This window comes from Trypanosoma rangeli (genome assembly GCF_003719475.1).
Source record: "Trypanosoma rangeli strain AM80 chromosome Unknown Tra_15.4_contig_00181, whole genome shotgun sequence".
NCBI lineage: Eukaryota > Euglenozoa > Kinetoplastea > Trypanosomatida > Trypanosomatidae > Trypanosoma > Trypanosoma rangeli.
In genome coordinates this window covers 26,901-39,332 of record NW_021705925.1, presented here as the reverse complement: position 1 = coordinate 39,332, position 12,432 = coordinate 26,901, and the positions used below count along the sequence as shown (strand labels likewise).

General features: G+C 45.9%; 6 protein-coding genes and 2 pseudogenes across 6 annotated transcripts, besides 4 other annotated features; 1 reads left to right on the top strand and 7 right to left on the bottom strand.

Annotated features, from left to right (window-relative positions):
- Nucleotides 1–47: 47 nt before the first annotated feature.
- TraAM80_05526 (uncharacterized protein) lies at nt 48–485 on the bottom strand (the record flags this gene model as incomplete). Its single annotated transcript, XM_029382401.1, has 1 exon — nt 48–485. The coding sequence occupies one exon, from the start codon at nt 483–485 to the stop codon at nt 48–50; it is 438 nt and encodes a 145-aa protein (XP_029237772.1).
- Nucleotides 486–948: 463 nt separating this feature from the next.
- TraAM80_05525 (putative leucine-rich repeat protein (LRRP)) lies at nt 949–2,313 on the bottom strand (the record flags this gene model as incomplete). Its single annotated transcript, XM_029382400.1, has 1 exon — nt 949–2,313. One exon carries the CDS (start codon nt 2,311–2,313, stop codon nt 949–951), a length of 1,365 nt encoding a protein of 454 aa, XP_029237771.1.
- A 114-nt stretch (nt 2,314–2,427) lies between these two features.
- Nucleotides 2,428–2,454: a microsatellite.
- Nucleotides 2,455–2,636: 182 nt separating this feature from the next.
- On the bottom strand, nt 2,637–3,002 carry TraAM80_05524 (hypothetical protein; annotated as a pseudogene).
- A 76-nt stretch (nt 3,003–3,078) lies between these two features.
- Nucleotides 3,079–3,105: a microsatellite.
- Nucleotides 3,106–3,683: 578 nt separating this feature from the next.
- TraAM80_05523 (uncharacterized protein) lies at nt 3,684–4,952 on the bottom strand (the record flags this gene model as incomplete). The annotated part of the gene is made up of 1 exon (XM_029382399.1): nt 3,684–4,952. The coding sequence occupies one exon, from the start codon at nt 4,950–4,952 to the stop codon at nt 3,684–3,686; it is 1,269 nt and encodes a 422-aa protein (XP_029237770.1).
- Nucleotides 4,953–5,044: 92 nt separating this feature from the next.
- Nucleotides 5,045–5,100: a microsatellite.
- Nucleotides 5,101–5,333: 233 nt separating this feature from the next.
- On the bottom strand, nt 5,334–7,529 carry TraAM80_05522 (putative beta prime cop protein; the record flags this gene model as incomplete). Its single annotated transcript, XM_029382398.1, has 1 exon — nt 5,334–7,529. One exon carries the CDS (start codon nt 7,527–7,529, stop codon nt 5,334–5,336), a length of 2,196 nt encoding a protein of 731 aa, XP_029237769.1.
- Nucleotides 7,530–7,919: 390 nt separating this feature from the next.
- Nucleotides 7,920–9,188, bottom strand: TraAM80_05521 (putative pyruvate dehydrogenase (lipoamide) kinase; the record flags this gene model as incomplete). The annotated part of the gene is made up of 1 exon (XM_029382397.1): nt 7,920–9,188. One exon carries the CDS (start codon nt 9,186–9,188, stop codon nt 7,920–7,922), a length of 1,269 nt encoding a protein of 422 aa, XP_029237768.1.
- Nucleotides 9,189–9,218: 30 nt separating this feature from the next.
- Nucleotides 9,219–9,322: a microsatellite.
- A 199-nt stretch (nt 9,323–9,521) lies between these two features.
- Nucleotides 9,522–10,703, bottom strand: TraAM80_05520 (putative prolyl oligopeptidase, putative,serine peptidase clan SC, family S9A; the record flags this gene model as incomplete). The annotated part of the gene is made up of 1 exon (XM_029382396.1): nt 9,522–10,703. The coding sequence occupies one exon, from the start codon at nt 10,701–10,703 to the stop codon at nt 9,522–9,524; it is 1,182 nt and encodes a 393-aa protein (XP_029237767.1).
- Nucleotides 10,704–11,466: 763 nt separating this feature from the next.
- On the top strand, nt 11,467–12,235 carry TraAM80_05519 (peptidyl-prolyl cis-trans isomerase; annotated as a pseudogene).
- Nucleotides 12,236–12,432: the final 197 nt, after the last annotated feature.

The window sequence follows — 12,432 nt, the reverse complement described above, 5'->3', positions numbered from 1 at the left end:
CCCAAGCTTCGGCATAGGAAACACAAAGACCCCATGCTCGTAATGCACTACGGCGTCTCATCCCTCTGTATCACTGACAGGCGCTGCTGGGTCCGTTGAATGAGAGAACCTGGCGGAGAAAAACGCCGCGGAACACTGGACCCCTCCTCAGGCGGTGACGCCGCTGGCCTCCCCGACGATGGTGTGGGAGCTTCACCGGATGCCGCGGCGGCAAGTTCCTTCTGGATGTACAGAAACTCGGCCACAAACTCCTGCGGAAGATGCAGCGCACCTGAGGCATGTGCTTGCAGGACGCGGCCAATTTTACGAAGCCCCACAGACAACGCTGTCGCACCGCTCCTCCGAGGAGGTGAACTGCGGGACACCAAGGAAACCTCCCGCTCCAGTTCGACGACGCGCCGATGCAGATGCCGAATGAGACGGCGCTGGGTGAGCACGTGGCTCATCAACTCCTCTCGCGTGGCACAGCGTAGCTTATCCTCCATCTCCCCCCTCTTCCTCCTCCCAACACGTCTGTGTGTCGCCCACGTCAACTCCCCGGCAGGCCCACGAATGTCTGCGCGCCGAGGACGAGCACACCGCCCCCTAGCGCCTCCGCCCCCACGCAGCAGACAGCACAAACAGCATGGAAACGAGCGAGCAAGAAAAAAAAACGAGGGAAACACATAAAAAAGAGACGGACGCTACAGGTGAAACCCCGTTAACTAGCTCTCGTGACCACCGAGTTCACCAATGAACAAAGCCAAAACGTTGCAAAGAAGCCATTACACAGAAAAATATGTATTTCTTCAATGGAAGAAAGAAAAAAACAACAACAAAGATAGGGGCAGTTTGCGTGTCCTTATCTTATATTCCCTGATATTCAGCAAGACTAACCGGCCTCATACAGTTCGCAGAAAGACGTAATCGTTCTTATTGTAAAACACATTTATTGAGCTCTCAAAGTCATCACCAAACAGCAGCTTCTGTTTTTCTCCGCTTCACTAGTTGAGCCACGGCAGCACCATCAGCTACTAGCTCCCTCTTTCGCTGCAATAGCAGGTTCGTGCGCTCTCGCCTCACTATGGGCGCTCGTATGTTATCTGGTACAGCTTCAGAAAGCTCCACAACAACGTCCTTAATTTCTTCGGCAGTCGATTCCGTCGGATGACGAGAATCTTTGCGTTGCGCACTATTGCCCTCCACAGTTTCACACCGCTCAAGTCTGCTTTTACCTGCCACGTCCTCAAATTGAATGGAGGAGAGCAACGTGCTGTCCACGACCTCAAGATGCGGCATCTTTCGTGTGAGAAACCTCAAGACTTCAACTGGTAGTTGGGCCCCTTTCCTCACCTTTCCATCTTCTGTCAGCGATGATGACGCCGTCTCCTTCTGGAACGGATTACCGCGTATGCTTAAATTTCGCACAAAACGACACCGTCTCAGCGTTTTGACATCTGTGAGAACGTTATGACTAACGTCAAGAATCTTCACTGAGCGAAAAATAACGCCTTCTGGAACGAGGCTAGAAAGCGCGTTATGGCTCAACCGCAGTTCTGTTACCATGGGAAGAAACCAGTGTGACGGCAGGGACTCCAATCCACACCCACTAAGCGAAAGTTTCTTTAACTGTTTCATTTTCTCAAGAACAGAGAGTGGGTGTGACCAGTCTGCCTCATGATGTGGTAAGTGTCCCGCAATATTTCCCCTAACGCCTTCTGCAATAAGGTCCTCATTTAGAGTGGGTGCAGCATACAAGGCGCAGAGATGGGGATTGCGGGAAAGCACTATCGTCTCACAGGTGGAAAGCATTGCCAGGATTTCGTAGTTTCTCACGGCCCTTGAAACGTGGTCTGCCTGAGCGTCTGCCACGACTCCCCCGGTGGGAGATTGCAGCACTAAGTTGTTATCGTTTGCGATGAGTGTCTTTAGCGTCGTTGCACATCCTTCTAGACCAACCAATGAGTTTAGATCGCAATAGGCCACCACGCAAACGGTTAGGTGCAGCGTGGCAAGAGGTGCAATAGAGGACAGTCGCCTGTTCTTTGAGAGATTGAGCGAGGTGAGGTGGGACAATGAGGCCAGCGGTGTGACGTCGTAAATATCGTTTTCGGACAGCTCAAGTCGCCGGACCTCGCGCAGCAACCCGCCCAAGTTGGTGGGAAGAGCGGTGAGCTGCTTGCCCTTGAGGGTGATTTGCCGCACATTTTCAATGTCAATGTCCAGTGGGATCATGTCAAGAAAGCGTTTCAGCGACGCTGAGGAGAATGAGGAGGAGGCTGCAGATGCCGTTACCTTTTTGCAGGGCTTCGTTCCAACAGGAGTGCGGCTCATCTTCCAGTCGCTGGAAACTTCTTTCTTTTGTTCAGCAATGGCCTCTCCCTTCCTTCCCGTCTTCGTGTTTCAGCCGCCGGCGTATCTTCCGCCGAAGGAAAATGGGTACTTTTCATATATATATATATATTTAAAAAAATAAAAAAGGATAAGAAGTAAACGCCTATAAAAAGGGAGACAAAACATGTGCGTGTGTGCAACTTACAATGAGCGGTGAGCATCAACCCTTAAAAAGAAAAAAAAACAACGGTAATCATGCATACTACGGGCCCCTCCCATTTAAACTTCACACCACTGCTGTTGACAACACTACATGACGACTAGAGGACAAGTGATCGCCCATCGTGGACGGGTGTCCGTATCTTCTCCGGGTGCTTCAGCTGATCGTAGCACGTCACTGTCAAAATAATTCCTAACGCCAACACATACGCATGGTACCGTTTGAGTGTCTCGAGCACAATATGACCTGTACGCAGGTACTTTTCATTTGGATTGCGGCTCTTGATGTACTTGCTCATGCGGTGAAACGCCTCCTGCGAGAAGGACCGTGCAAATCGGGTAGTACGAAGCATTGGAGTTTCCTTCACGTTCTTTTCAAACTTCCCTACAAACTAAAAAAGGGGAGTGTGTTGAATGTGTTTCAAAGAGAAAAGGAGGACGAAAAGAATGTGAGAGATGCTGGACGCATGCGACGAGACGAGGAAAATGTACTGATAACAACAATCGTAAAAGAAAGGATCACACACACAAAACCACACACATGGCGAGAAAGAGGGAGCGAGAGAGAGCGAGCTATCACTATTTGCATATCGGTTGCGCATGTTAACAAGAACAACAACATACACAAATCAAAAAAAAAAAAATGGCGATAACACGTTGTTGTTGTTTTTGATACTCCCTCGTTTTCTTCACATCGTTGAAGGCTCCCGTAAGGCCGTGTGCACTACCGCATGTATTTCCTCTTCCCGTGTACGTCCGTCCCCCACCTCTTATCTCGTCCTTTTTCCAAAATTGTTCTATGCCCTCTACTTCTTTCACGTCGCCTTTTGTGATTCACTGCACTCTTTTTCCATGGGGGAAACCGCACTCCCCATCGCCTTCTATTCTCATGTGAAAGGCCCAAGCATGGCAAAAATGCCACGGAACTCAATATAATATGACTTTTTTGTGTGGTCCCGGTGGATGCCACAGAAAAACGCCCGCGATTAAAGGAGACAACTCAAACAGCCCCTCTTTTTTTTTTGCTTTGCTTTCGTGTCTCACCCCCGGCCACGCCTTCCACACTCCCCTCCTTTGCTTAAACACAAGAGGCAGTGTATAGTGTATATCGGCTGCTTCTATGCAGGCTTGTTGCCATCATCTCATTTTCGTCACATCAAAAGTGTGACATCCGGCTCCGCGTTATTCCTAGCGTGGAGGCTGCCGCTGCTGCTACTGCCGCCACTGCAGCTGTGCCGGTTACCAAAGAGAACCACACGTCTAGCAATGACAACGCAATCTCCCTCCTTCGCTGCCAGTGAGAGCTGCGTGAGATATTCATTGATGTAGCCCACCCCCACCTCGTTAATTCCGCAGCGTGAGAGGTCCAATACGGGTAAAATCCTCCGCTGGTAATGGGGTGCCATAAACCATCGAAGTATTTCTGCCAAACCACGGTTTCCTATACTCGGGTTGTCGCATAGACTCAGTACCTCTAACGATGGAAACAAAGGAACGCGTGGCGCTTCATGAAATGGCATGTACGCCTCCGCTGGGAGTCCAGCTGCCTCGCCTGCAATGCTCGATGATGATGGTTGTCTGGCGGCAAGAGCTGCATCCACGGGGAACAAGTAGAAAAAAAAACCATGAACACTGCAGTGATCGAGATTCATGCTGTTGAGGTACAAATTTTTTAAGAGTGGAAAAACAACCTGCCTTTCATTTGCCGCCCCCATCACGGCAAGCATGTTGCCAAATCCGTCATCAGTGAAGTAGTTACCATCCAGTCGAAGCGCGGTCACCCAGCGGAGCTCGCCCAGGTAAGGGCTGGCAAACAGCCGCCCAAGAACGTACGGAGCTGCACGCTCCATATAGCACCAGCTCAGGTCCAACTCAACCTGGTTCTTGTTAGCATCATATTGCCGCGTAAGCCGATTCGGAACGTCTTGAAGTCTGACACGGGAGCTGTTATCTTTTGTTACACGTAGCCTTTCCACCTGTTCGTACCACCACTCCCATGTGCCTTCCCCCTGCGGAACGATACGCTTAGGCTCAACCCGAAACAATTGCGGAGTACTGGACGTGCTACTATCAGTTGACACGATGTAATCATAGTCCGCGTGAATGCCATTGGCCTCATCTGCCATAAAAGGAACGAGCTGCATACTGTCCGGGGCTCCTCTTCCATCACCCAACGGGTCATGCGGAGGAAGCGGCTTGTCCTTGTCTTGGCGCGCCGAGACCGGGGAGCCTCTATTCTTCTCTGAGGTCGATGACTGCGAGAGCGACGATGCATGATCGGTATTGCAAAGTGATGATTTGGATTTGGATTTGGATTTGGGACGCTCCGCTTTTTCGACGCTGTATCCCGTTTTTGCGGCATCGGCCCCATTTTTCTCGTTCGTACCAGCGGAACGCAACGAGCTTTCCTTGCAACCCATAAGACCCTTGGCTTACGAGTGACCCCGCCCCTCCGAGCTATTCGCGAAGTATACAAGGGGTGTGATGGAGGGAGAGGCGCACTCAGTGCTCTCAGCAGCAGCAGCAGCAGCAACAACAACAGCAAGAAGAGGAGGAGAAATAGGAGCAAGATAAGAGGGAACCATAACAGTGCGAGTGAAAGGAAAACGGATTGAGATGGATGAAGAGAGGAAAGGGGGGCTAACAATGACAGATACATGTGAGAAAGAAACTAACCAGCATAACGCCAAAACACCAAAACACCAAAACACACACAAAAAAAAAAAAAATTTCGTCTGTGGATGGACGAAATGTAAATGACGCCCTCTGACAGCACTCGTACATTCGTTGTTGCTTTTTTTTTATGTCTTCTCCTGGGTGTGGGGTCGGAGCTCCGCAGCCCCCCCCGTGCGGCAGTGTGACATGAAGCAAGACATTGAACCCTGCTCCATCACAGGACTCAGACATGCGTCACCATCCACGCCGCAGCCATGGCGAATGCAGAGAAACAAGTGATCCTTGGGATGAGTGGTGACAGGAGCAAAAGCATTGACGGGGCTGGGCAGCCCTGTTGAAGCACTTGAGGAGTTGGCATCATATCTAAACGTATCACGACTTCTTTTTTCATCACAGCGATCACACAAGTCATACTGATAACAAATTGCACATTTCCATCGCACTCCACATATAAGGTGCGAGCAAACATTACAGTAGACACCAATATGAGTCTCATTCACGTTTGACAAAAGTGTTCCACAAAACCGATCCAAAGGCGACACATTCGATGGACCCCAAAGAAGAGGCAAGGTCGTCTCGGAACAGGTAGGAATACGCAGTAACACATGATGATGTGGATGCTTTCCAGCTGCAAAACACACCCTACATAACACACCCTCACTTTGATCACAATGAATGCACCGAAAGTGGTGCTCTTTGTCAATCAAAATATTCTGAAGGCACTCACTACATGCAATAGTACGTTCTGATCCAAGAGCATACCGAGTTGGCGTCTTAGTATTAAGCTGAATAATGATAGAACAAGAAGGTCTCATAACCTTTACTTCAAGAAAAAAATTCCGAACTTGAGAGAGTACACTAATTCCCTCTTTTAATTTCAGTAGATCAGGCGTTGAAATGATTCCTGACATAGACACAAACGAAGACACCTCAGGTTTAGGGCAACTTGTCACGAGTGCTGCGGAGGTGTGGTCAATTTGGTAGGTGCGATCTACACGAGCAACAAATCTTAAGGGCGCGTCACTAGAGTCCAAAAAGCGACGAATAACACTCATAGCACTTTTTCGCTCCTTTTCTTCAATGTCATGCCAATCGAGACGTTCAACACCTTCCACAGGAGCCTTATCAATCGTATTCTTGTATACATCTGAAGCTAGATCGCCCTCGGTATTGGATGTAATGTAACATATACGAGGAAAACCTCCATCACCAAACTTCCTCGTTTTATTATCTGGCAATTGCGTCGCCACAAAAAAAGGAAGTACTGCGATATTAAGATCCATCGCTAAATCACTTTGAAGGCCATCAGGCCCACACCATAATGGTATCAATGGAACTTCTGGACTCTGCCATCCAGAGACTTCATTGACAAGACTATTGAGAGCTTCACACGCAGCAAACTTTTCACGGTCGACACTAATTAACACAATTTGAGCGCGTTTTAAGGGTTTCTTCATTCTTCTTTTAGTTACTATAATGCGTTGAGGCACATGAACAAACTGCATTACAGTTTCTAACCAAGGATCATATTTCAGATACAAGCCCAATGTCGGTGTGGTCTTCGCTCTCAAAGTCTTTGTGACGTTAAAAATATGCTCCCGCATCCAACCCATTGACGCTGCGTCCCAGCTTGCCCACAGCACAATGAGTGAAGGTACTGTGGCGATCGCAGTAGAAAGATTGACTCTCTTTTCGCTAAATGCAGTATGATACATCTCGAGAGGAGCGTTTTGTTCTTCCTGTTCCAAGTCAAGAAGATCCCGAAAAGACTTATAAAAAGACTCTTCATTTGCAAGGCCAATTCCAATGGTTTCCTCAGGAGCATTCCGACCGACTGTTTGCGCCTTTGAGTTTAAAATTTGTTCCACATGCACCTGTATCATTTCTCTTCTCCGTTTAATCTTTCTAAGAAGTCCACATTTCATTGCCCAATAAATACAGTTCCATTTTCGAAATCCCCTTACTTGGCCAGTTTCCCAAAGAGAGTGCAGCATAGCATTGGGGAGCAGATCACCAATTTGGGGGCATACCACAACTTGGGAAGCCATGTCTTGTACAAGGGTTAACCGTGCCAAACGAAGAAGTTTCAAAAAAACATCCTTCCGAGCATTCCCCACCGCACCATGAATAACAAGATAGTTCATGTCCTCAGAATGCATCCCGGCGGAGCAAATTACTTCCTCCCGTTCTGTCAGTATCAATTTATCCGTGTCAAAGAAGGAAAACTGTCGAAGTAGTTGAAGAACAACATCAGCGCGCTCGTACTGTAGCATGAGGGCCCATGGAACGGGTGTGGAAGCAAAGCTACTTTCGCCATTCATCGTTATGAGCACAGCTCCTACCCTTGCTTCCCCTTTTCCTCCCCCAACTCCCCTACTATCCTGTCTAGCGAATACCCTTACCAGAAGTAGAGTCCTTTGAAATTAGAATAAAACCAAACACGGAATTAAAATCGAGAAGAATAAACAAATAGCTAAAACAACAACATTAACAAAAAAAAACACACACACGCAACACGTAACAGTTCTCCTTACATTCATTATTGTTACCGAATTCGGCTAAGACAGACTTATTTCTAACATAGAAAGATAATCAACTAGCACAACAATAAAGAATGCAAGAACGCGTAAACAACATGAGACATGGAGTAATACAAAACCAGACAAAATCATTTTTTTAAAAAAAACAAACTAGGAACAACATAAAGATACTCAAAGCTTGATGTAGTAATACACACGAGTACCATATCCCTCCATTGAACTCATCACGAGATCACCCCCAAAGGCCCGTGCATATACTCTAGACATGGGTAAACCAAAGCCATAACCCGCCAGAGGTGTAAAAGTATCTCTGTGATCAAAATTCTCATCATGACGAGGTTGGAGAATTGGCCTTCTCACAGATGTATATGCGTAAGTCATTGCAACCTCACACTGAGATCGACTCATTCCCAGACCTTCATCTGAGACACAAATACATGCATGCTTGGAGTTCTTTTCAATGTTTACCAGAACTTCTACCGGAGGCATATTACCACAGTCAACTATACCAGAAGGATTACGTTCCATATGGGATTCCACAGTCGCCCGAAATGCATTTTTCATTAACTCAAGAACAACATACGAAATCGTCGCGCTCATGTGGGGAAATTCCATCATATGTTTTTCTTTAGAAATAATAAACTTAACATCTGGACAGTCCCCATAATGTTCTGTACAAACTTGCTTTGCATCATCGACAGCATTATGTACTATCATCTCAAGATCAATTTTAAGATCGACCATTCCTACCATATTATCATCATTTGCCTCTAAAGCAAGAAGCATTCTTGAAAGAAAATTGTAATATACCATACATAAACTGAAATTATCCATTGGTTTCGTGAGAACTATCAAAGCCTCATCCAAAGTAAAATCAAAACCGGCGACTAGGCCTCCTTTCTTTTTACGAAGAATGTATTCCTTATGTCGTGAAAGCAGCTCCTTCAGCTCGACCAGGCCCCTTGCCATAGTAATGAGAACATCCCTTCTTGAGTGCGAATCCTCAATCTCAGCAACAACGCACCGAAACTGTTTAATATTGGACTCAGTATCTGGGAAATCGCACTTAATAAGTTTTCTGAACGAGTCCAAATACGTATTTCTGACCAATAAAACTGAAGGCATAGCATTAAGTCCACATGGTAACGTGTCAATGGCCGTAACGAGGCGGGAAAGAAGAACTGGGAGTTCCATATGACAGAAAACATCGGTATTATAACCAGCTTGTAAACAGTGACGTAGCACCTCGTCAAAGTTGTCCAGTTTTTGCAGGGGACGAGAAGCATAAAATGCCACCAGTGCCTGAAGAGTTTGCGTCTCCTCTATGGCACCAACCCGTTTCTTCACTTCCTTGAGTTCCCTCTGCAGATTTAAAATTTCACTTGTACTGTGACGGAAAAAGGGCGCACAAACGCGCAAACATCCCGTGAAGCGTCTCATTCTTTTTGCTCTGATGTATATCGCAATGATAACAACTAAACAAACAATAAAAAAACAACAACAACAATAAAAGATATCACCACAAAATAATGCCAGGCTAAAACAAAAAAAAACAACAACGGCAACAATAAAAAAAGTGTAGATATGCCCAAACTCAAAACCGGTTTCAGAAGGAAAAATAAACAGGAGAAGCATAAAAGTCTAAATGCGTCACAGAGACGCACACACATAAGCCTATGCAAAAGGCAACACACTGGGGGCCAAACCCACAAAAAAAAAAAAGAACAAAAATTCTTTCAGGTAACAATATGTACATCACATACACCACATAGATCAATTTAGCCGCTCAGCGGCAAAACGGGATGCTTCCTCAAGGGCGGCATTTTTCGTCCAATGAACGCATCTTGGATCATCACTGTAAATAAATACAGCATCCTTGTCCAGTTTAGCAATGGAAGCTTCAATCTGTTTAATTCCTTTCTCTAATTCGGCCCGTCGTAAGACCTGGGTATAGGTATCTTTGGCAAAAGGCATCTTAATCAACTCCGTACTTTTTTCATTCAACTTTGTTCTGAGTTTCTCTAACAACTGCAATCGCTCCTTTTCATCCAAGCGATGCACATAGCGTTTCATATTTGAAATTTGCTGTTGAATTCTCATTTCCTCAATGGATTTAAGACGCATTCTTTCGTCATCAATTTCTTGCTTCACTCGATGCAAATACTCAGGTGCCCGTCCAAAGTTTTTCCGGCACGTTAAATTTTCCGGTTGATCTTTTCGCCTTTTGGGTACCATATTACCGACCTGTATTATATTTGATGTAACAAAGTCTTTACAGCCCTCACGACGACCTTTACCCCGAATATCATCTGCTTCCTTTGCTGAATGCAATAATTGATCTACACCGACTCCATCGGCAGCCAAATCCTTTTCCTTATGATCGTCTAGTCCATTTCTTGCGTCCTCCACAAAATCAGTAGGCACATTGCGATCGTTCACATGAATACTTTCTTGATCTCCTGCATCCTTTTCATCAGACCCTGCTCCAAATTTATTGGAACTTGGTATACCGGTTTTCGCCCCGTTTATTCCATCATGTCCCAAGTCGTTTGGACCATGCAATTCATCTCCTCCGTTACCATCAGCACGTGCATCCGATGTCAAAGCAAGATATCTTTTTCCTCCTCTATTACGGAGCTTTGAAACACCTTGATCCAATGGAGGCTTCGTAAACATTTTACTCTGTTGGACTGGAGGTGCAGCGTGTTTGACACCCCCTCCTATGTGCAAAAAATTCTTTGGGTCCACGGTGTCATTAACTGTTGGGCCAAAAACCGCATCCCGTTGCTTAAAATAGCGTACATGTGAACCATCATACTCCTTACCTTTTTCAAAAAAGGTAGAGTAAGTAGGCTTTGTTCTGGCCTTTAAATGTTTTTCGTACTTCCCAGTGTAGGGTCCCGTCGTTACGGGTGTTGTTTCTTGAATTAAGTTGTAGATACTCTCACCGCTCATTGGTATTGGTGAGTAAACCTGCGATAATTCACTAATTGAACAACAGAGAAAGATAAAGACATTAATAGATGGTATTAAAGGCGTAAAACATACACATGGCAAGTATATATATATTAGGTCACAAAACGGGGCTTCCTAAATAAGACGCAGTGCACAGCAATACGGAACAAACGAAAAAGAGGTGGATGAACAAAAAAATCGTCAACACACAGGGAAAACCTAAACATAAAGAAAAACTCCCCCAATAAACAAAAAATTAATGAAACCACAGCAGACCCGCGCCTTCCTCCGCGCTGCTGCCGTCGGCGAGGCGGAAAAGGGAGAGCTCCCAACACTAGGAAAAAAAAAGCCCAGACGAGCGGCGAGAGACGCTGAAGCTACCCTGCTCTGTGGGGCGGCCACGGCGGTTCCCTGGCCTTTTGTTTTCTTTCAGGTTTGCCGTTTTTCCACCGCGGGGGGCCGAAGGCATGGGCGAGCGCGAGGCGTGCTTGTCGAAGGTGCCCCCGTGCCTTCCGTGGGGGCTAGCATTGTATGTTTTTTTTTTTTTTTGAAGGGGAAGATGCTCGCGCGCGGGCGGTGTGGGCTGCGGTATGGTATTTATGCGTTGAAATATGCAGCGTTTTTTTTATTTTGATTTTGTCCGAGTGCTTGGTGCCGGTCAACATTTTGTGTTTGCTATATGATATCCTTTAAAAAAAAACCCTATAGTGTATGATATAGGCCACTAACAATATGATAATATGACGCAAGTGACACAAATTTTGGACACCATCCTCTTTCGCCACTAGCGTATACTTCTTTATCGTTGTTTCTGACAATTAAGACCTTTGAGAAAGGTCTGGTGAGCGTTTGTACATCGGCTGTAGGGTTTATGGAGGGATAAGATTCGGAAGCTCTTACACCTCCGCTTGGATCACTGGAGAACAATACGCGATGATCTACTTCTATTTGTTCCGTACTGCACGAATATCAGAATAGAAGCTAGCACCTCGCAAATGTTTTCTTTAAACCCTGTTGATCTTTAGAGTGATAAGGAACGGTCACTGTCTAACGCTTTACAAACTCTGAGAGTCCCTGATACCAAAACTCAATGTCTATGTGACCACATGGTTACTTCGGCTTGCTCGAATAATAGTGGCAGTTTCTCTCAGAGGTATTTTTTGGAGGAAGAGTTTGCCTACCGTCTTCTCAGCTTCACAAGTTCGTATCCAGTCACATTAAGGGTAATAACTCTCTTGTTGGCGAGTGGAGTTTATATGCCGAGGAAAATTATTCTAGATCTTTGTAATCGTTTGGCAGTAAAGGATAGCGAAGCTGCCTGGAGTATAGCCTACTTCTTGAAATAGAGCTTTGTTTCTCTGAGTACATGATTTCACTGAGTATTGCACCATCTAGGAGACGAAGGCCGTCGTCTTTTTTAACAGGAAAAGTTGATGACGAGCCGAGTTTATTTGACGCGATAGAACACCATCTATGCCAGGAAGGGTTAAGTAATGCGAAATGTAGCCTACTTCAAACTGTGCGTAAGAAAGGAGAGCAATTCTCTAGAAATCACAGGCACACTCAAGAAGTAGAAATGGAGTCAAAAAGTAGGAAAACTAATAAGAATGATGATGAAAGGAAATAAAAAAAAATCACTTTCTTTTTTCTTTCTACACGGTGGAACATGTGGGATACCTAATCTCGCTAAGGATGTAGGCCTGCTTCTTTGCTGTATTTGGTATGGTCT